Raw genomic sequence first — 23,543 nt, forward strand, 5'->3', positions numbered from 1 at the left:
GGCAAGAGTCTGAGCAAGGGCATCCTCAAACAATGAACACTCAACTTTTCAACTTACAAAGATTAAATTGGAATGAAGACAACATTTCTAATTTAATAGAGACATGTCGCTTACTGCTTCCACCATCAGAAGAACCCAAAGATATAGTAAAGGCCTGGGAGTCCTTCGTAGTTAACATCAACAAAAAATACCAAATCAAGCGCAGAGGACACAAGACAACAAGAAACGGAGGAGGGAAATGGTACACGGCAAAAATGCGTTTATTAAAAAAGCAACTCAACTCATACCTCAGGTCATTACGAAAAAAGGACCACCAATTATCACAACAAACCCTCAAATCAAGTGAAAATTTAAAAAAGGAGCTAAAATGCGAGACCAAAGCCTAGAGTCTACCATACTTCATGCTAGTAAGCTGTGGAATTCCAAACTGTGCAAAAATAAATCTCATGCTTAATGGCAAACAGCGACAGTTCAACTCGGATATGACAGATCAAATTTGGGGCGCACACATTGACTTAACATACAATTTCACACCGGATAAGCTCATAGATAACACACCTGTGACCCCAACAGAGTTCAATTTAACTCTCAGTTCGAGAAAAAACGCAGAAGCATGGAAACCCACCATGTAAAAAGACTCATCCTGCACCCATAGTCGGGTACTGGTGGAAGCTTTAGCCTCAAACCCAGTAAAGTCTTTTCAAACCAAAACAAGCTGCAAGTCTCCAGTTCTGGAGCATACAGGAGAAAAAGATCAGATTACACCAAAGCAGGTTTTGCGGACTATAAACCAGCTGAGAGCAGATGGGGCCCCCGGGCCAAATGGCCTACCCAACGCTCTATTTCGGCAAGATCCCACGTTTTGGTCTAGTCACTTATCCCCCTTGTTCCGTAACAGCTTAAGGACCGGGAATATTCCTGACTGTTGGAGGGGTAGTATTCAACAACAGATTCATAAATCAGGGACTCGCTCAGACCCTAACAACTACAGGTTAATAGCCCTAATAGACGTTGAGGCCAAGATTTACGCATCCAATCTATTGGCAGATCTGGAGACTTGGGTCAGCAGTAAAAGTTTGATTTCATTGACACAAACAGGTTTCCGGGGTGGCATGGGCACCCTAACAAACCTATCAGCACTAACTCTCCTAGCTAAAAAAGCAATCGACAACTCTACCATTCTATATACATGTTTTCTAGACTTGAAAGCTGCTTTTGATAAAGTTCCAAGATCTAAACTATGGGTCAAAATGAAAGCATGGGGCGCCCCTCCCAACTTATTGGGAGCAATTATCAATTTATACTCGCAATCCTGGGTCCAAATAAAAAAAGGGGACCGTTGATGCCTAACAAAGAAATTTCTAACATTTGATAGGCTAAAGCAAGGATGCGTGCTGGCCCCCAGCCTATTCAACATCTATACCGCTGACCTAGAGTGAGACCTATGTACAATACACCCATAGCGAGTCTGCAATATGCGGATGATATGGCGCTTCTCTCACAAACTCAACTTGGCTTACAACGGCTGATTTCTCAACTTGCGCTGTACATCTACAACGCACAATTAACAATAAACCTAAAAAAATCCAACGTCCTATGCTTCTTCAGCTCTCGAAAAAAACGACCAAAATTTGTTTGGAGGATAAATTCCTGTACTTTAACACAGGTGGATGAATTCAAATATTTGGGAATCCTACTAGACCGTCAAATAAGTACAAACATAATTTAGACCTTGGGAACTCATAATCAAAACAACTCCTATTTGCTTTCAAAACCATTCAAAAACATCTAAGTGGAAGTTCAACCGGTCACTTGCTAAAGGCTGAAGCAGCAAAATGTCTGCCTTCGCTCACATATGGCTCCGAAATGATGGCTACCAAGGACTCTACAGTGCTAAGCCTTGCTCAATCAAGATTATTTAAAAATCTCTTCTCAATTCCGCAACATATTTCCCAAGCACAAATACGCCTGGAATACGGGTTAATAAATCAGATCCCGGCTAGACAAGGGGCCCTGGCCAAATACTATTGGCGCATGAGGGATTCTGAAGACAACACACTTGCCCACCTCTGCTGGGAAGAAGTCGAAAAACAGGCCAGGCAGACCAACTCCACATGCAGGTCTCTTAGGCAAGCGCTTCTATCGCTAAACCTGTAAGAAGCTTGGCATTCACCAATGTCCTACACTGCTTCAAACAAATTACCAACAAAGCCATTAAACAAGCATCGTTGCAAATAGACAAAGGCTCAGTGTCTGATAAAAGTCACGCCTGGATCGTGATGCCAACATACAACCAACTCAAACAACAACCTTATTTGCAAGAATGTTTCAGGGATCACTACAAGAGGAAACTGACGGCCAGATGTAGGAAGGCAAATACCGGTCAGTAATGGCGCATTTTGGCTGTTACCGACCGGTATTTGGTTTTTGAGATGTAGGGGGCCCAAATTTTAACGATTCTGTAAATTTACTGATTCAGTAAATTTACAGATTCTGTAAAATACTGAATCGGTAAATTTACCGAATCGGTAAATCTAGATGTAGGTGGCACTTAAAATAGTGCCACAGGCCCTTAAGAATTCGTTATTTACCATGAAATACTATTTCATGGTAAATAATTAATTCCTGTGTACATGCACATCTGTGCATGTATACCTGTGCCATGTGACATATGACACACATACATACACGTGGCCCACATACATGCCTCAAGGCCCATAGGAATCAATGGCAATTACCGAATCGGTAAATACTGATTCGGTAAATACCGAATCCTACAGATTTGGTATTTTTTACTGATTTTTTACCTACATTGGATTTACCGAATCACAAATACCGAATCGGTAACATTCGGTATTTATGCATCGGTAAATCCAATTTACCTACATCTAGCCCTAAGTCTACTGAGGTTGGGGTGGTTCCCGAGCAAAGACCTTACCCCTAAATGGTTACGGACCTGGTCAACTCTAGATTGTCGCCTCAGTGACAAGGGTGAAGAGTCTTTATTGCATCTATTATGTATTTGCCCGGCCTTACAAAATCTAAGGAAGATCCTCCTGAAACCACTCCTAAGAGAAACACAAGTCAGGACCTGCAGGGCGGCTGTGATAAAATGCCTCAGCGGGTCTTCGATACTACTTTCCTGCAAAACGATAAAATTCCTGGCATTTGCTGCCCAAGAGCTTGAAAAAAAGGCAGCAGCAAAAGACGAACTGAGACACATGGGCCCCCCCCTCGGCTGGACCTGGATTCTCCTTCACTTTCTCAATAGATACCCTCCTCCCCACTTCCCCTCTCTGATATGTTAATACACTGCAATGCACTCTATTTGAGACAAGAGGGGACAGTTACATCTAATCAAATATAAACCCCTATGTTCGTCGCATCCCCTGTCATAACAGTCATGTGTTGGCCCCCATATTTTAATGAGACAGCCACTCCCTTACAAAGTGTAACCCCTGTTTCTTTTTTTTCATGTATATCTGTGCAAAGTCACTAAGGACAAGGGGGCTTGTGTAATTTTATGTAGTTTTTATGTAGTTTTTATGCTGACTCAAAGATGTTGATGTTTATCACATGGTGGTAAGATCCACCCTTTTATGATTTTAACAAATCAAATAAAGTATTATATTACACTTATGGCAGGGAACTACTTTGGGGAAACAAGTAGCACCGCACATCGGGGGGGGCACGAGCCAAGGCAGGATGCAGACACCATCACTAGACCCCCCCACACTGCTGACTGCCTGGAAAATGTACATATTAAATGTTCCCAAACTTGTAGGGAGGGAAAGGTTTGAGAGAGAAGATTCACTGACAAATAAAGCGATCCACTGGATCTGCCAGGTCAGGGGCTGGCATTTTGGGATCCGAGATGACATTTTAAGGGCAAGAAGGTGCCCAGTCCCTGGTCAGCTTACAGATTGCATCAAACTAACCCTCACAGGGGAAGAACTAGCAGAAAACCTTTTAGCTTTAGAGTTCTGCATCTGCCCGAAACTTCCCCCAGACTCATCGGTCATTCAACTCAAATGCCACATCCCCTCAGTTCAACCAAGAACAAATTTTCCTTCCACAACTGATAGGTTCTCTTGCAGCTCAAACCTAGGGGGCATTGACTGACTCTTGGGGAAGGTCCATCAAAAGGCAACAAATACCCCTACCCACTGCATAAAATCCATTGTGAGTGCGGTTTCAGAGGACACTCAATTACCAATTCATGAGAGGGCGGCTAGCAGGGTTCAACAGGCTAAGGACACCCCCACCCGCTTCGTAAAACCCATTGTGAGTGCGGGCCAAAGGGACACCCAGTTACCAAACTATGAGAGGGTGACAGGCAGGGGGCAAGACGCACAAGGTTTTGGAGCAGTGAATAACAATAGGGATCGGCAACTTGATGCTGTTGATCGCGAACGAGGAGAAAGTCTAGCCGGGGGGAGAAGTGTGGCTCAATGGTTAGAGCGGCAGACCCTGATGCAGAGGTCTAGCCCGGGACCATGGTTCAATTCCCCGCCTCGGCGGGTCTTGGTCTAAAAATTCCATGGACCTGATAATTCTCGCCTCGGTGCCTATTCCAATCATGGAGTCCCACTCTGCAACTCTGGGCAATACCTTGCTTAATCACCACAACGGCCCCCACATTGCTAAGGATGCCTGGCCTCCACCTTGGGGGTGCCCAGGAGGGGACGCCTCACATGGAAAGCCAGGATGGGTTCCACAGCGGTATTCTTACAAGCGCCTTGAGACCCTTGCGGGTGAGTAGTGCGCTATACAAGTATCAATTTACATTTTACATTTACATTTTGCTTACTCGCTGTCGCCAACTTGACGTTGAGGACTGCGAGCAAGCAAAAAATGACCGCTACGCGTGTTTGCACTGTGCTACGTGCAATTTGCATAGTGCGAAGTAGCACAAACTTTGCAAACTACGCAAACGTAGCGTAGTGCTTCGCCCAGGGTTATTAATAATAGCAGGTGAATTCAACACCACATTCAAACCCCTTGAAAAAGAGAACATTATGGGGACATGCCAAGGTGACCTGAAGTGGGCTGTTCCTCCCCTAGATCTCCCACCAATAAAGAAATGGACGCAGCTGGCGCTCCAGATAAACACCCTCAACCTTGAACATGGGCTAAGAGCTGCAAACAGAAGAACGCAATCAGACAACCTAGGCGCTAACACTTTCATTAGAATAAGTAGCCCATATCGCATCGACTACATTCTCCTAGATATGAGGTTATGTAGAACTGAGGTCGACATGAATGTGGGGATCTGTCAGAGCCTCTAAGAAAGTTCCCATCAATAATCTACTTGTGGCTTACACACTGGGAGGAAAGGTGTCAAAACGATATAGATACCTTTGGCCTAGTGGAAAATGGAGATCAAATTGGTGACATTGGAAAACCAAGATGTCCGCAAACTTGGTCCTACCTTTAGCTCACTAGTTGTTCTTCCTTGAAGCCATTTGGAATGTGAAGACGATTCAAGTTATAATCGGCGCACTTCACCTGAAGGTTGGCCATGAGTAGACGTTTCTGTGAAATACTCATTGGTTAGTTAGTCAGGGTAGGCGCAACCTAGTTTTTCGTTTATTGTTCCTTCGGTAAATAATAATATTCCTGATAACTATCTGCGCATGCCCAAGTATCCTTGATAGTGTTCGTTTCCTGGGCTTGCGCTTACGTTATACAAATTGGTCGGATGAACGTTGCTTAATTCTTCTCAACATTGTTTCTGAGCTGATTAGAGTTACTTGTTGAAATGAAGAAAGCTTGTTAAATGAGCGCGCTGCGTTTGTTGACTGTAATTAGGTCAAAAGAGCTAGGAAACTTTTCTCTCAAAGTTGCTTCACGCTTAAGAGATAAGGCTCGACTAATTTGAGTACAGTTAGTTATTCACAGTTATTCTCTCAGAGTGCATTGTTCTAAGTGTTATTAATTGCTCAAAGAATTGAAAGAGCCACACATACTTGCAGAAGTTTCTGCTTGCTGCTGTTGGAGTTGTCTGTTTCCTGGAACCGCAAGTACTTCCTCTGAAATAAAAAGAACATTTAGAGTATGAGAAAAGTATAGCATGTGATAAGTTATTCTTTACAAGAAAACTTAATAGAAGAGGAGCAATGGTCAAGAAAACAGTGGGTAGGATATGCCGAGATTAAGCAATTATAAATATGAATGATTCAGGAAGATTACAGAATTAATTAGTAATAATGTGATCACAGTTTTCAGGTTAATCAAAGGATAAAACGAAAAGCAGAGCTACAACCCTTGAGACGAAGTGCACGATTCCTTGGCAGTCTCTGCTCTATCCCCAACCCCTTTACCCCGTTGGAGCATATTCGCAAGTAATTAAAAAGAAAGTATTTGCGGAATTGTTCTGCAGGGAGTGGGGGCAAATAACTGTGTTCTGCTCCTAGTGCCCAAGTCGCAATTTCACCCAAGTAGAATGGCGGAAGGTTTTGACTTAATAAACTTGGGAGAAATCCTGGGAAGTATTCAAAAGGACTTGGAAGCCGTGAGAGAGGAAAATAAAACCCTAAGATTAGAAATAATCACTTCTAGGAGAGAAACTTCTGAGTTAGCTAATCATATGAGTGGAATGGGTACTGAAGGGGGTTTTAAGACACAAACTTCACCAGATGTAGGATCCCCTTGTAGTCCAATGACCTTTCCGGCCACTCAAGTAATACACTCTCTCTCTCCAGTAATCCTGCTAGCACCTCCTGAGCATTTCTGTGGCGACCCTCAAAAGACTCCGATTTTTCTGACGCAAGGTTCACTACATTTTATGTTCCGCCCGACCATATTTCCTGACGCACAGTCCTGTGTTGCATTCATCTTGTCTTATCTCAGTGGTGACACTGCCTCTTGGTCCATGCCCTTGGTAACAAAAGACAACCAAATATTATATGATCTTGAGGAATTAAAGAACGAGTTTCTATGGATCTTTAACAGGAGAAAAGCTTCACAGACTACAGATAATGAATTATTGGAGCTTAGGCAAGGAAATCGAGAACTAGTTAATTACCTAACTCAGTATAATAAAATAGTAGTTGAAACAGAATGGGCGGAATATAAGAGAGCTGCAGTTTTTTATCGAGGTTTAAGAGACAAACTGAAGGATGCCTTGGCGCAGATCCCCAATCGTCCAACTGAGATCTCGGCCTTGGTGGGCGTAGTTCTGGAGATTGACTATAGTCAAAGTGAAAGAAAAGCTGAAAAAAGGAAGGAATTACAACAGAGTGTACCCCGTTTGACAGGGTAAGATCCAATGCAAGTAGACCTACAGAAGGTTCAACTGGCCCAGAACCCATGCAAATTGGTGCTATCCGATGTCCCTTGACAAAAGAAGAAAAGGACAGAAGAAGATAACACAAACTGTGCCTTTATTGTGGAGGAAGTGGGCATTTCGTGAAAACTTGTCCCAAGGAACCCAAAACGCAGTTGAAGGAAAACTTGCAGCAGTAAGTGGAGATGAATTGGCATGTGTAACTGAGGAATCAACTCCTAAGAATCATTTGTTGGCCAATATGTTACAAGTCTCTTCTCATTTAATCCTATCCATGATCCTGACATTTCGAAATACCACCTTAGAAGGAATCTCAGTGATGATTGATTCAGGAGCCACTGGCAACTTCTGCGATCTTAAGTTTGCTAGATCTATTGGATTGGTTGCTATCAAAAAAGAAAAAAGTGAGGCAGTTTGAGCTGTCGATGAAAAAATTTATCTTCTGGACCCATCACTAGTCAAACAGAGCCCATGCAGCTAAGAACTTCAGATGGTCATCAAGAAATTTGACAGTTTAATTTGATAAACGCACCACAGTTCCAACTCATCCTAGGGCTTACTTGGTTGACCAACCATAATCCGGCTATTAATTGGAACACAAGAACTGTTAAATTAAACTCAGAGTACTGCAAGGAACATTATTTTGGTCATGAGGAATGCCAACAAAATTCAAATGCCACAACCCTACTCTGTGAAAATTGAGTTTCTGTTTGTGTAATACAGACCAAAGAAATCCCAAAGGAATATGAGGATTTTGCAGATGTGGTTCAACAAAGTAGATGCAGAAAAACTCCCACTGCATCGGTCCTATGACTGCAAAATTGAACTAGATCCCGGAACCAACATGCCTTACAGTCGTATCTAAGCACTGCCGGAGAAGGAGAACGAACACTTGAAAGAATATCTAAAAAGATACCAGGAAAATGGATTCATCAGACCATCACAGTGTCCAGTATCCTCGCCACTTTTTTTCGTGCCCAAGAAGGGGGGCGCAAATTAAGATTGTGCATTGACTACAGAGCGATTAATAGGGCCACAATCAAGAATAGATACCCATTACCTCTCATCTTCGTAGTTATAGACTAAGTTAAGGAAGCCAAAATATACACCAGACTGGACTTGATAGGGGCATACCACCTGATCAGAATTTGTAAGGGTGACAAATGAAAGACTGCCTTCCGAACCAAGTACGGCTTGTTCGAGTATCAAGTAATGCATTATGGCCTTTGTAGTGCGCCAGCAGCATTCCAGCATTTTATAAATGACATACTGAATGAATTCATTGATAAATGCGCGATCATATATATTGATGACATTTTGATCTACTCAGATTCCAAGAAGAACATCAAAAACTCGTGAGAGCTGTACTCCAAAGGTTGAGTGAAAATGCCTTATACGCCAAGTTGGAAAAATGTTCATTTAATGAGGCAACTTTCAAATTCCTGGGATTTATTCTATCACCTTCCGGAATCTCTGTGGATAAACACAAGATTTAGGAAGTCAAAGAATAGAAATCACCGACCACCGTGAAAGAAGTTCAGAGCTTCATTGGATGTGCAAATTTCTGCAGGACATTCTCTCTGAAAATCCTACCTCTCACTAGACTGTTAAGGAAAGGAGAGATCTTTGAATGGTCAGAAGAAGCCGAAGAAGCCTTTCGCTCCCTGAAAGAAAGTTTCACCTCGACCTTTTGCATGCAGACCCAACAGCAACCTTTTATCGTGAGACTGATGCTTCAGAGTTGGCGATCGAAGGAGTCCTTTCCCAAAGCCATAAGGAAACTGGGCAGTTACATCCGGTGGCCTACCGCTGCAGAAAACTGAGTCCAGCTGAAGCTAATTACACTATTACAGATGATGAACTACTAGCCATTAAGGATGCGTTCAAAGAGTGGAGACACTATTTGATGGGAGCGCAACAAACCGTGACTGCCTTCACAGACCATAGAAACTTGAAGTTTCTAAAATCGGCACGAACACTCACTCCTAGACACCTTAGATGGTCCTTGTATTTGGCCGACTATGATTTTGTTATGTTATGTTATGTTAACACGTTCTTATCACCTTCAGACCTGGAAAAAAAATAGGGCATAGCTGATGGCCTGTCCAGGATAGGCACCGAGAATCAAAAGATGGAAATAGAAGATCAGAAAATAATCCCAGAGGAAAAGTTAGTGGGAGCAATTCCTAAGGAAAACTTTGAAGAAGAGGTGCTTTGTTCATTAGGAAAAGTAGAAATGAGACAGTAGGCTGATGAAAATCCAATAAGAGAAATTTGAAATGTATTACCTTGTCATGAGAAGGCCTTGTAAGTACCTACGAAAGAGCTGCAAAACCAAGTCTTATATGAAAGTCACAACAGCCTCCTAGCTGGTCATAAAGGAGTTCAGAAGACTGGAAATCTCATTAAAAGAAACTTCTGGTGGCCACACATGAACCAGGAGATAAGACGAAATGTGATTGGATGCTCGACCTTCGCTCATAGAAAATCGGAATGTCTGTCTCTCAAGAATTTGTTTCAACCTCTTCCCACACCTCCATAACCTTGGCACTTAGTTTCCCTAGATCTCATAGTGGATCTTCCTTCAAGCCAAGGCAATAGTACAATCTTAGTCTTCGTAGACATCTTTAGCAAAATGACACATTTCGTACCCTTTAAAGGAATTCCCACAGGAAAAAACTAGTTCAACACTTAAACAACATTCCAAAAGTTTTAATCTCAGGCAGGTGTTCCCAATTTGTTTTCAAATTTTGGAGAGCCTATGCAAAGAGTTTACACATTGAAACCTGTTACTCCACTAGTTTCCATCCAGAAACCGATGGGCAAACAGAATGCACTAATCAAGAACTGGAGCAATACCTCAGACTCTTCTTGCTAAAGGAAGAAGGTGACTGGCCAGACTATCTATGGACTGCTGAATTTGCCCATAATAATGCTAATAATGTGTCTACTGGTTTTACACCATTTTATTTAAATTCAGGCAGACATTGGACTTCCCTAATCAATTGTAAGGATGTAGAGGTACCAGCAGTCCAAGATATAGCTGAACACATAACTGAGATCCATCAAGTAGATGAAAAAATGTAAAGATTGCCATAGAGCGTTTTAAGCATTACGCTGATAAAAAGGGACAAAGGGATCCAGAACTTCAAGTGGGAGATCAGGTGTGGTTGAGTACAAAGAAATTGGGAATTAAAGGGAGACCATACATTTCAACTACGTTTTTTATGTCCCTTTTCCATTGAAAGAATGATCAACCCTGTAACATTTCGTTTGACTCTTCCTAAGCCTTTGAAACTCCACCCAGTCTTTCATGTCTCTTTGTTAAAAAAAGTTTTTCCCAGAATTAAGGTTATCTACTCCTCCTGACCCGTTGGATGTTGAAGGTGGAGTTGAATATGAAGTTTGAAGAACTTCCCTCTTGAGGCGGAAAGCCGGGAGGGAAGAGATCTTTTTAAAAACTTTACAAATTGCGGAATATTGTTTTAATTTGTTTTGCCTTGATTTTAAAATTGCACACTACTTCCCTGCACTCTTGCTGCCCCCCCCCCTGCAGCCAATGTAGGTGCTGCCACGGGGTTTCTTGGATACAGCTATTGCCGCCATCTTGGGGGTAGTGGTAGGGTAGCGGTTTAGCTGCCAGTTCCCTCCCGCCCTCTGACGCGTTAAAAGGATGCGTTTCAATCGCGCCGCACCTTGCTCTCACTTCCGTCTTGAGGCGGAAAGCCGGAAGGGAAGAGATCTTTTTAAAAACTTTACAAATTGCGAAATAGTGTTTTAATTTGTTTTGCCTTGATTTTAAAATTGCACACTACTTCCCTGCACTCTTGCTGCCCACCCCCCGCAGCTGATTTAGGTAGTTACAGGGTTTCTTGGATACAGCTATTGCCGCCATCTTGGGGGTAGTGGTAGGGTAGCGGTTTAGCTGCATGTTCCCTCCCACCCTCTTTCGCTATCTATGGATGACCCCATCCGGCCACGCAGCGGACGTGCGCAGCGGGCGCGCCGGCGGCACGCCAAAGGCAAGCCCGTCTGCGCCCGTCCGCGACCATGACGCGGCCTTGACTAGAGACGCTGCCGGTTTTGGTATCCCAACTCCCATCCGGTACAGTAGGCAGATGCTCTTATCCTTAAGATCTTATAAATGTGCTTTTTTGCACTCTATTCCATCGGACCTTTCCACGTCCACCTACCCTTGCATGCCCTGTAGTTCTAGACCGGAAGCAGGCAGCTCTGAATTTCAATGCTCATTATTACAGCTCCCAGCCAGGCCCCGCTTTAATCCCAAGTCTTTTACTCTTAAGGTGGGTCTTACAAATTGCCGCTCTTTGGTGAAATGCTCCGTAGACATCGCTCAGACTCTCAGGGACCATAACTGGGACCTCCTTTTTCTAACTGAAACCTGGCTGGGAGATTAAACCAACCCAGCTTTGTGTCTGGCTATTCCCTTGGGTTACAACATCCTATGCGCCAATCGGCAAAGTAATAAACATGGTGGAGGTGTTGCCATAATCTATAGATCTCAGTGGACCATCTCAACCTTTTGAATCTATAGAGGCGCTGCCTTTCTGTATAAAACTGGCCAACAACATTATTTGCTCTGGGATCACTGAAATAATATCTACTGCCAAAATATCGAGTTGGCATAATATCGATGCCAAAATATCGAGGGACATAATATCGACTTTCTATCTTCACTAAGGTAAGTACAAAAATATTGAGTTTAAAATATCGAGTGTTAAAAATATAGACTGTCAAAATATCGTTTTTTTATGTATTTAAAATAAGTGAAAACTATTATAATATTAAATATATTTAATATAAATATTGTTAAAATTATTAAATAAATGTAACATTATTACATAATTAATGTAACTTTAAAAATTAATAATAATAATACATATATATACATATTTAAATACATGTTATTATTAAAACATATAGAATATATTTACCATAGCATAGCAAAAGGTTTAAATTTAATGTAACCACTCCAGTGGGTGCTACATTTAAGAGATGGTAGGGGTAAAAATTACTATTCCCACTTCAGTGGGTACAAGAGTAGGGAAAGCGTTGGATAGCATAGGGGTAAAATTTACTATTCCCACTCCAGTGGGTGCAACAGTAGGGAAAGCGTTGGATAGCATAGGGGTAAAATTTACTATTCCCACTCCAGTGGGTGCAACAGTAGGGAAAGCGTTGGATAGCGTAGGGGTAAAAATTACTATTCCCACTCCAGTGGGTGCTACAGTAGGGAAAGCATTGGATAGCGTAGGGGTAAAAATTACTATTCCCACTCCAGTGGGTGCTACAGTAGGGAAAGCGTTGGATTGCGTAGTGGTAAAAATTACTATTCCAACTCCAGTGGGTGCAACAGTAGGGAAAGAGTTGGATAGCGTAGGGGTGAAAATTACTATTCCCAATTAATTATTTTAAATTAATTACCAATTAAATTTTAATTATTTACCAATTAATAATAAATTTAAAAATATTAATAATTTACATATTAATTTATTTAAAATTAAATTACTTCCCACCCTATTCCCCTATAAACACACAACCCGCTACAGAAAATAAATTACAAACATTTAATTATTTATCAATTATTTATTTTTAATTAATTACCAATTATATTTAAATTAATTACCAATTAATATTTAATTAACAATTAGATTAAATTTACATAATTAATTAATTATAATTAAATTACTTCCCAACCTATTCTCCTGTAAACACACAACCCGCTACAGAAAATCAATTACTAAAAATTATTTATTTATCAATTATTCATTTTAAATTAATTAACAATTATATTTTAATTAATTACCAATTATTATTTAATTAACAATTAAAATAAATTTACATAATTAATTATTTATAATTAAATTACTTCCCACCCTATTCCCCTATAAACCCAAAACCCGCTACAGATTTATATTACACAAATATTATTAAATATTAATAACTTACCTTATTTTCGATATTTTTGTTGTCTATATTTTATCTAGTCTATATTATGTCTAGTCTATATTTTTGATTCGATATTTTGGCTATTCTAGTCGATATTACTCGATAGTTTTTGTTGTCTATATTTTGTCTAGTCTATATTTTGTCCAGTCTATATTTTTTACTCGATATTTTGTCCAATCGATATTTTGGAATCGATATTATGTCTGTTTACCCTTGCTCTTGTTTATTAGTATATCGTCCCCCAAAGTCCAGCATATCCTGCCTTCCTGCTTTCTTAGATTATGTGCTCCAGGCCAGTTCTCACTATGCGAATTTTACTCTGTTAGGAGACTTTAATCCCCATGTGGAGAATATGTCTGACTCTACTAGTAACAACTTCATTTCTACTCTGAGTGATGGCGGACTAATCCAGCTGGTCTCCTCTCCCACCCATAAGGCTGGACACATACTGGACCTTATCTGTTCCAACCTTGAGGAAATCTCCATCAGTACACCCAGCCCGGTGATCCGGTCTTATCACTATTTTATCCCTTTTAATATTCTTCTGTCTCATCAGGACAGACCTAGGTTACAGGCCAAGGAGGTTGGCCGGAACTGGAGTAAGGTCTCCCCGGATGGCCTAGCCGATCATCTTTCTGCTGTGGCCCCTCTGGATGCCTCAGACTTAGATTCCCATTTGACCAATTTTAACAATTGGATTTCTTCCGCTATTGACACCATTGCCCCCTCAGGCCTATCAAAACTTTTCGATCAGCACCCTCCTCACCTTGGTACTCTCATGAACTCCGTAAGTGTAAATCGGAGTGGAAACTTCTGGAGCGACGCTGGAGGCACTCCTACTCTGCAGACAGTAAAACTAAATATAAAGCAGCCCTGAAGGAATATCAGAAACAGATTATCAACCACAAACGATGTTTCCTGGCGGAGAAAATCAATATGGCACATGGCTACACCAGGGGAAATCTTTAAAACAGTAAGAACTTTCACTGACCCCGGGGGCCCTTAAACGTCAATCCCCGGTGTCTCAATCCCTCTGTACTCGTCTCTCTGACTACTTTGAGGAAAAAATTGCATTCATTTACGATTCCTTTCCTCGCAGTCTTGGTCAAGACACTGACGAAAAACCCATGATCTATCCTTCGTCAGCTCCAGTCCTTTCAGAAGTCGAGGAGATCACTCTAGAACGCTCCCTCGCAGAGCTTCTTAAATGCAGGTCAGGCTCACCTAGCGACCCATGGCCGGCCAAACAATACGAAGTACTGGCCCCTCTTCTTAATCCCTTCCTTAATAACATCTGGAATGACTCTCTCAGGACTGGCATTTACCCGGAATCATGGAAACATGCTCAACTTGTCCCTATTCCTAAAAAAGTTGGCGCAGACCCCGATAACCCGGCCAAATATAGGCCTATTTCCCTTCTCCCTGCCAAGATTCTCGAAAAAATGGTGTACCAGCAACTGGCAGGCTTTCTAGAAACCCATGGTTAATTCCATGACTCTCAACATGGATTCCGTCCTGGCCACAGCACCGAGTCGGCCCTGATAGAGATGGCTTACTCCGTACGATGGACGCTGGACGGGGGCTCAAGAGCGGTGTTGGTGCTGCTGGATCTTTCCGCAGCATTCGACACCGTCTCTCACCCCGTCCTGCTGGACCGTCTCCGGTCAAAAGGCATTCAGGGTAGGGTTCTGGATTGGCTGTCTTCCTTTCTATCCAATCGAACACTGGCTGTGTTTACACCCCCCTTCACATCTGAGAGCCGCAAGCTCAAATGTAGCGTCCCCAGGGCTCTTCCCTTAGCCCCCTTTTGTTTAATGTTTATTTTTCTCCTCTGGCCGAGCTCATCTCTCAGACGTGAATTAAGGTCACCTCTTATGCTGACGATATTCAGCTTCTGTTCTCCTTTGATGACCCCATTCCGACCACCTTTGATCCTCTGAAAGACTGCCTCCGTAACATCGCCAGTTGGATGGACAATAACTTTCTCAGACTGAACGCATGTAAGACTGAGGTTCTCTCATTAACCCTCTCCTTTGGAGTCGAACCTCTGGTGGCCATTAGATCTGAGTGTGGCCCCCTCCCCCAAAAGATTCCGTAAGAAATCTGGGGGTTAGATGGGACTCCAATCTGTCCTTTGACAAACAGGTTCAGACCGTTTCTGCTGCCTGTTTTTCAAAAATAAGGAGGATTAAAAAATCCATCAACTACATGCCCAGTAACACCAGGAAAACCATTGTGCAGGCACTAATAACATCTCACCTTGACTATGCTAATGGTCTTTACCTGGCTCTCTCATCTGGCTTATGTTATAGGTTACAGATAGTTCAAAACGCGGCAGTCCAGCTGATTTGTGGTATTTCTCTTCGAGAGCACATATCGCCCCATCAACGGAAATAACACTGGCTGCCAGTCCACAAAAGGGCAGAGTTTAAAGCACTCACCCTGGCTCATCGAGCAATCAAGGGAAAGGGATCCGTCTATCTCTCTTCCTGCCTCCGCCCCTATAGTAATGCCAGACACCTCCGATCCAATTTGAAATATCTATTGTCCACCCCCAGATTTAAAAAAGCCCGATCTACGGGGAAAACTTTTCAGGTATGTGCTTCCTCACAGTGGAACAATCTTCCCATCTCCATCCGAATGATTGAGGATGAGTTGCCTTTCCGCAAAGCGTTGAAAACTTTCCTCTTTTGTTAACCACTCTTGGACAAGCTCTAGTATCTGAGCAGGAGCGCCGGGACACCCCTTTGGGGTAGCTGCACGCTATACAAAACACACAAATAATAATAATAATTCTTGACTCTAAGAAAGGTAGAGGTGATCTTTTTTACTTGATTGATTGGAAGGTTTAAGACCCAGATGAAAGGTCCTGGGAGAAACACACAGACGTTCATGCTCCACATTTAATTGAGACTTTTCACAAAAAGTTCCAAAATAAACCACGACTGATGGAAACTTCCTTGAGATGAGGTACTGTCAGAGCCTCTAAGAAAGTTCCCATTAATAATCTAATTGTGGCTGGTACACTGGGAGGAATGGTGTCTAAACGATATAGATACCTTTGCCCTAGTGGAAAATGGAGATCAAGTTGGTGACATTAGAAAACCAAGATGTCTGCCAACTTGGTTCTTCCTTTAGCGCACTAGTTGTTCTTCCTTGAAGCCATTTACAATGTGAAGCACGTCCGAGTTCTAATCGGCGCACTTCACCTGAAGGTTGTCCGTGTGTAGACGGTTTTGTGAAATTCTCGTTGGTTAGTTAGTCAGGGTAGGCGCAACGTAATTCGTCATTTATTGTTTCTTCTGTAAATAATAATATTATTGATAACTATCTGCGCATGCCCAAGTATCCTTGATAGTGTCCGTTTCCTGGGCTTGCACATACGTTATACTGATGGATCGGATGAATGTTACCTACTCCTTCGCAACATTGTTTCTGAGCTAATTAGAGTTACTTGTTGAAACGAAGAACGCTTATTAAACGAGTGTTCTGCGTTCCTTGAATGGAATTAGGTCAAAAGGTACACAGACAAAATATCGATTTTTAAATATCGATATGCAAAAATATCGAAGTTTAAATATCGATATACAAAAATATCAAAGGTAAGTAATATCGACAGTCTAAATATCGATATTGGTATGATATCAGTAATATCGAAGTTGTAAATATCGATGTTAATAATATCGAAATTAATAACTTTGATGTTACTAATATCAATTTTTAAATAAATTTAGTGTATATTATATTGTATTTATTATGTTTTATTATTTATTTTTAATGTTATTTTATTAAATATTGTCTTTTACTACTGTAGCGGGTTGTGGGTTTATAGGGGAATAGGGTGGGAAGTAATTTAATTATGTTAAATTAATTATTAATTGGTAGGAATTATTAATTAATTAATTGAGAATTAATTTTAAATAATTTTTAATTAATTTATTAATTGATAAATATGTTCTGTAGCGGGTTATGGGTTTATAGGGGAATAGGGTGGGAAGTAATTTAATAATAATTAATTAATTGATATATGTTTGTACATATTTTAAATAATTAATTGGTAATTAATTTCTATTAATTAGTTAATTAATTATTATATTTTTTTTTCATATTTATAAATATTAATTTGTTGGTAATGAATTATTATTAATTATTTAATTAAATTAATTAAAGTAATTTTTATATATATAATTTATTGTTATTCTTAATTAATTAATTGTGCAAAATAATATTAATTATTAAATTAAATTAATTACAGCAAATGTGCAAATATATTTACTTTATTGTTATTGTTAATTAATAATTAATTGGTAATTAAATAATATTAATTAATTTTGGGTACAGGGGTATTTTTAGGGTTCAGGGTCAGTTTTCAGTTCATGGGTACAGGGGTATTTTTAGGGTTCAGGGTCAGTTTTCAGTTCATGGGTAAAGGGGTATTTTTAGGGTTCAGGGTCAGTTTTCAGTTCATGGGTAAAGGGGTATTTTTAGGGTTCAGGGTCAGTTTTCAGTTTTTGGGTAAAGGGGTATTTTTAGGGTTCAGGGTCAGTTTTCAGTTCATGGGTAAAGGGGTATTTTTAGGGTTCAGGGTCAGTTTTCAGTTTTTGGGTAATGGGGTATTTTTAGGGTTCAGGGTCAGTTTTCAGTTTTTGGGTAAAGGGGTATTTTTAGGGTTCTGGGTCAGTTTTCAGTTCATGGGTAAAGGGGTATTTTTAGGGTTCAGGGTCAGTTTTCAGTTTGTGGGTAAAGGGGTATTTTTAGGGTTCAGGGTCAGTTTTCAGTTCATGGGTAAAGGGGTATTTTTAGGGTTCTGGGTCAGTTTTCAGTTCATGGGTAAAGGGGTATTTTTAGGGTTCAGTGTCAGTTTTCAGTATTTGGGTAAAGGGGTATTTTTAGGGTTCTGGGTCAGTTTTGGGTTTTTGGGGTACAGTCGTACAGGGTAAAAATTAAATAAATTTAAATTAAATCAATTAAATGAAATTACAAAATATAAAATTACATTAAATTATTACGTTTTTAATTTATTTTAAATGTATATGTATTAGTTTTAATTTTTTAATCATGTTTTAATATTTTTATTTAATATTTGTAACATTATATGTATTTTATAATTATTTTAACATTATTATTAATACATTTAAAAAAACGATATTTTTAATTTCGATATTTTTGTACTACGATATTATTTTTTCGATATTTTTGTACTTACCTTGTTAGGGATAGGATTCCGATATTTTTGACTTCGATATTTTTGTCCCGATATTTTTGTATGTCGATATTTTTGATTTCAATATTTAGTCAGACATTCAGGTCAAAAGAGCTAGGAACCTTTTCTCTCAAATCACTGCCGCGCTTAAGAGATAAGGCTCGACTAGTTTGAGAACAGTTAGTTATTCACAGATATTCTCTCAGAGTGCAATGTTCTAAATGTTATTAATTGCTCGAAGAAGAGAAAGACTCACACTTACCTGAAGATGTTTCTGCTTGCTGCTGTTCGAGTTGTCTGTTTCCTTGATCCGCAAGTACTTCCTCTGCAAGAAAAAGAACATTTAGAGTATAAGAAAAGTATAGCATGTGATAAGTTATTCTTTGCAAGAAAACTTAATAGAAGTGGGGCAAAGGTCAAGAAAACAGTGGGTAGGATATGTAGGGATTACGTAAATATAAATATGAATGTTTCAGGAATACTACAGAATTAATTAGTATTAATGTGATTACAGTTTTCAGGTTAATCAAGGGATAAAACGAAAAGCAGAGCTACAACCCTTGAGATGAAGACCACAATTCCTTGGCAGTCTCTTCTCTATCCCCAACCCCTTTCCCCCGTTGGAGCATATTCGCAAGAAATTAAAAAATAAGAATTTGCGGAATTGTTCTGAAGGGAGTGGGGGTAAATTGCTGCGTTCTACACCTGTGCAACTTGGAAACTGAGGTGCTTAGTTCTGACAGGATAACTACCGACGGTGACCACAATCCACTCTGCCTAAGTATGAAGCTACTTTGGGGCAGCATCCCCAACGGAACCCAACCCTTGAGTATTCCCAAGGAAGTTTTTCCATCTATCGATTGCCGCAGACTGAAATGGCGGAAGGTTGCCCTACATGAAGACAAGATTAAGGAATTCATGCAGATCTGGTGGTAGAACCGCTCGAAATACAGTCCCTTGTTCAAAGTGCAGGAGGAATGGCCGAAGTGGATTTACTCCACTCCCGCCTTTTCTATTAAATAAGTTCCTATTTTACCATGACTGGAAGCAACTGAAGGGACAGTAAACTAAATGGGGGAGCAGCTTCTTGGTATACAAGGGAATGCAGAATCGAAAGCTAAAATTTGGGAGTGGCAATTAAATCAAAAGACAGTAACTTAATTAGAGCCTCTAGAAGGCAATATAAGATAACCCTGCCTCAATCGAAAAGAGCTTGGGACGAGTCCCGCTGGCAGCAACTCAAGGAAGCTTGTGCCAACAAAGATTTTAAAGTCATTTGGACCTTATTCACTTGGGTCGATGCAGCAGGGGCCGAATCCCACCCAAACCAAATTACAGCGAACGTCGGGCACAACCACTTTCACAAGCTCTATTCAGAAACTGCAAACCCGCTCCCAAAAGAGACTGATGTAAGCCCCATTCAGCCCTCGAGAAGCAATTTCTTCAATGTGGACGAGATTAAGGGCTACGTTGATCAAATAGTACCATCCAAAACCCCAGGGCAAGATGGTATCCCGGGGATCTCTTTCTCTCTGATACTAACAACTGGGCTCGCTATGTACTACTTCTCTCCAATGCCATTGAGAGTGGTACCTCAGTTTCTGGGTCCTGGAAGGAGGCAGAGGTAGTCCACATATTAAAAAATGGGACAGAGGAGATCCCTGCAACTATAGGCCTATTAGTTTGATAGATGTGCTGCAAAAGGTTTCTTGCTGAGCTCTCCTCTCTAAGATCCAGGAATAGGCGGAAGACAGCGCTATTCTTTCACAACATGAAGCTGGTTTTAGGGCAAAAACAGGGACCATCAACCAGGTATTTCGCCTCCTGCTCCTATATTGGAAAATTGTAGTGATTGGCCAGGGCAGTCTATATTTAGCCTTTATTGATCTAAAGCCCGCCTGCAACCTAGTTCCCAGGCAGACGCTATGGAACGTGCTTGCAGACATAGGTATCCCACCACTTATGCTTAACTTGGTCATCCATCTGCATGAAGACACCTTTGCACAGATAAGATGGGATTTGCAGGGCCAACTCACAGACTGTATCCCAGTCAGCAGGGGAGTTCACCAAGCCTGCGTCCTGGCCCCCACGCTTTTCTCCCTGTATATGAATGGCGTGGTGACTTTCTCATCACAGGAGCCTACTGACGCCCCATCACTAGGTGGGGAAAAGGTAGTAACCTTTTTACCTGCTGGTGTCCAAAACACTGGCGGGGCATCAGCTACTAATTATTAGATTTAAACTCTTTTGCGACACCAGGGGCTTGGTAATAAACACCTCAAAAACCAAATACTTGGCTTTCAACCCTCACACGTCTTATCAGGGTAAACCAACCTTAGGAGGGACCCCCTGGAACGAGTTGACACCTTTGACTACTTAGGAGTTAGACTCTCCGATAAAATGTCTTGGAAGTCCCACCTCACAAAGATGGCACTGACCCACAAGCGCGGCACAGGGGTATTAGGGAAAGAACACCGCTCCTCCCATGGCAGACCTGTTGCAGGTTTACAACCTAAAAGCAGTTAGCTCAGCCTTGTAAGGTGCAGAACAATACATCCAAACTCAGCAGATCAGAGAATAAATTCCTTAGGAATCTAGTGATCTTGCCCCAAAGCAGCCCACTCTCCCCTCTTTTGCTAGATATAGGACAACGCCCCATAAAAGACTTCATCAAGCTCCGTCCCTTGTTGTTTTGGGCCAGAATTCCGAGGACCCCAAGGCTCCGGTCATATGCCGAAGCCCTGACAGAGTAGCCCGCTTGGATACCTGTAATAAGGTAGGGTGGATCAAAAATGTAAGGAAGCTTGCATCAGACGTAGGGCTCTGAGAAGTGTGGGAACATCCAGTCTCACCCCTGCTACAAAAAGATACAGTAAAGCGATACTACTAGGAGTGGGTCGACTAACAAAACTCCACCAGGCCTGACCAGGGGAAACTCACCATAGAGTTTCAAATGCACAAACAGGTCAGACTTTTGGAACCTTATCTCAACCTAATCCAGGTTCCCTTGTATAGGAAGCTCTATATACAATTTCATCTGGGAACCGTACCTGTCAACGAAGTATCAGCTAAGTGGCATACCAAGGAACTGAACCCCAGCAACTGGCCAGGATACAAGGCGCCAGTGGAGTCTGTTGCCCACGTGCTGTTCACATGCCCAGCCTATGTGCGCCCAAGATCCAAACGGATAAAACCCACTTGTCAGCAAATGGGCACACAGAGCTACTGGGATGCCTTGTGTATCCTCAAATCAGACACCGGACCTCTTTTTGCCTGCACAGTAGCTAAGTTCATGGGGCCCATGTGGGTTACGGGGAAAAGGACTAAGAGAGAAGAATCACAGCATGTAGTGTGATGGTCCCAAGCACATAACTGGCCCTGGATACTAAGCACTAGTCCCAATTGAAACACTCTCACTAGTCGAGGTGATGCACTAGCCTTCCACTGCTTTAGCAGCTGAGTACGACCTCACAGCCACACTACACAAGGGCCTTTATGGGGATACACCAGATAAATGCTAGCCAGCACCCCACTTTTTTTTAACCATTGTAATACCTTGATTGTTATCTTTTTAATTGTTTTGTATTTTGGTATAATCTTGATTTTTATGAATTTAAACCTTTTATTGTAATACCGCTTTGCATGATGAACTGCTGCTTTGAACTGATCAGGACAGGTGGCACCTTCCAAGGCACAAATGTTACCAATTTAATTCTGCTTTCCTCAACATCTGCACCGGTTGACTTTTGTGGACACTGTATGAGGGGCTGATTTCTGCCAAACACTGAAGAGCCCCAAAGCTGTGCAGATCAGCTTCACGCCTGTTTGTTGTTTGCTTTATGACATGAGCTGTCGAAATAAAGCTGATATTCATCGTAAGGTTAGAGATTTATTTTTTTCAAAACCAATTCTAATGTTGTTTGTTTGTATTTTATGAAGTGTTGTGTCTTTCATTATCAAGCCTCTTCTTACCGCTTTCTCTGTGCCCCAAAGTGTATGAGCATCAGGGGCTGAATGTTGTTTGTTTGTATTTTATGAAGTGTTGTGTCTTTCATTATCAAGCCTCTTCTTATCGCTTTCCCCGTGCCCCAAAGTGTATGAGCATCAGGGGCTGAATGTTGTTTGTTTGTATTTTATGAAGTGTTGTGTCTTTCATTATCAAGCCTCTTCTTACCGCTTTCCCCGTGCCCCAAAGTGTATGAGCATCAGGGGCTGAATGTTGTTTGTTTGTATTTTATGAAGTGTTGTGTCTTTCATTATCAAGCCTCTTCTTACCGCTTTCCCCGTGCCCCAAAGTGTATGAGCATCAGGGGCTGAATGTTGATTGTCTTTTAAAAATTGTTCAACATGTAAACACAATTTAAGTGTTTCTTGATTTGTCTTATAGGAGGAAAAGTCTTCAACTGGGCTTCAGGATTGGGATAGACCTATATCAAAGTGAATATCTGTGAGATCGAGATTGTGTACGCTACAAGGGACAATATTTACATCTGTTACCAATTGTAAAACTGGGGGACAAACTAAGAAACAGTTGGTTCTTGTATGTCATTAGTGTGCTGAATGATGACTAGAAATAGGACAACCCAATAGTCCCCTAGGAACTGGGTAACTTAAATTAAATAGAAGAAGGTTCCTTGAGGAATTGTTTACAGTATCTCAATAATTTCTAATAAGTCTTATACAAGAACTTTACTTAAGAAGAGAACAAAAGAAGCATGGTATCTTTCAAAATCTTTATATTATTTAGACAACGATCCCTTTGTGTTTTTACACATGATTCTCAAAAATTCAAAATATAGGCAACACAAATAACACTACAATTTCCTAAATATTTTCTGTAGTGTAGTACACCGTTGGTACAATATGTAATATACAAATATATACATAGAGTGCTCCTATACATGTAGTCAGCTAATCCATCTATACATTATATACAAATCCTTGTTTGGACAGGTATAAACCAAACGGTGTATGTGCGTCGACGTTTCGGTCTCTATAGTATGTATTTCACCGAGACCATCCTCAGGACTAAGCGTTGCACATGGAATCTACAAAAACATATACAATATATACAGTCAGTAT

General features: G+C 41.0%; 1 protein-coding gene across 1 annotated transcript in view; it reads right to left on the reverse strand.

Moving 5' to 3' along the window:
- LOC147725754 (von Willebrand factor A domain-containing protein 2-like) overlaps positions 1 to 23,543 on the reverse strand; it is a 233,632-nt gene that overhangs the window by 123,054 nt on the left and 87,035 nt on the right. The window contains exons 2-3 of the mRNA XM_086964585.1: positions 18,724 to 18,786; positions 5,970 to 6,032 (exon numbers count right to left, since the gene is read on the reverse strand). Of these exons, the coding sequence (XP_086820711.1) occupies positions 5,970 to 6,032; positions 18,724 to 18,786 (126 nt within the window). The remainder of the gene's footprint in view (positions 1 to 5,969; positions 6,033 to 18,723; positions 18,787 to 23,543) is intronic.

This window comes from Lissotriton vulgaris, chromosome 3_2 (genome assembly GCF_964263255.1).
Source record: "Lissotriton vulgaris chromosome 3_2, aLisVul1.2, whole genome shotgun sequence".
Classification (NCBI taxonomy): domain Eukaryota; kingdom Metazoa; phylum Chordata; class Amphibia; order Caudata; family Salamandridae; genus Lissotriton; species Lissotriton vulgaris.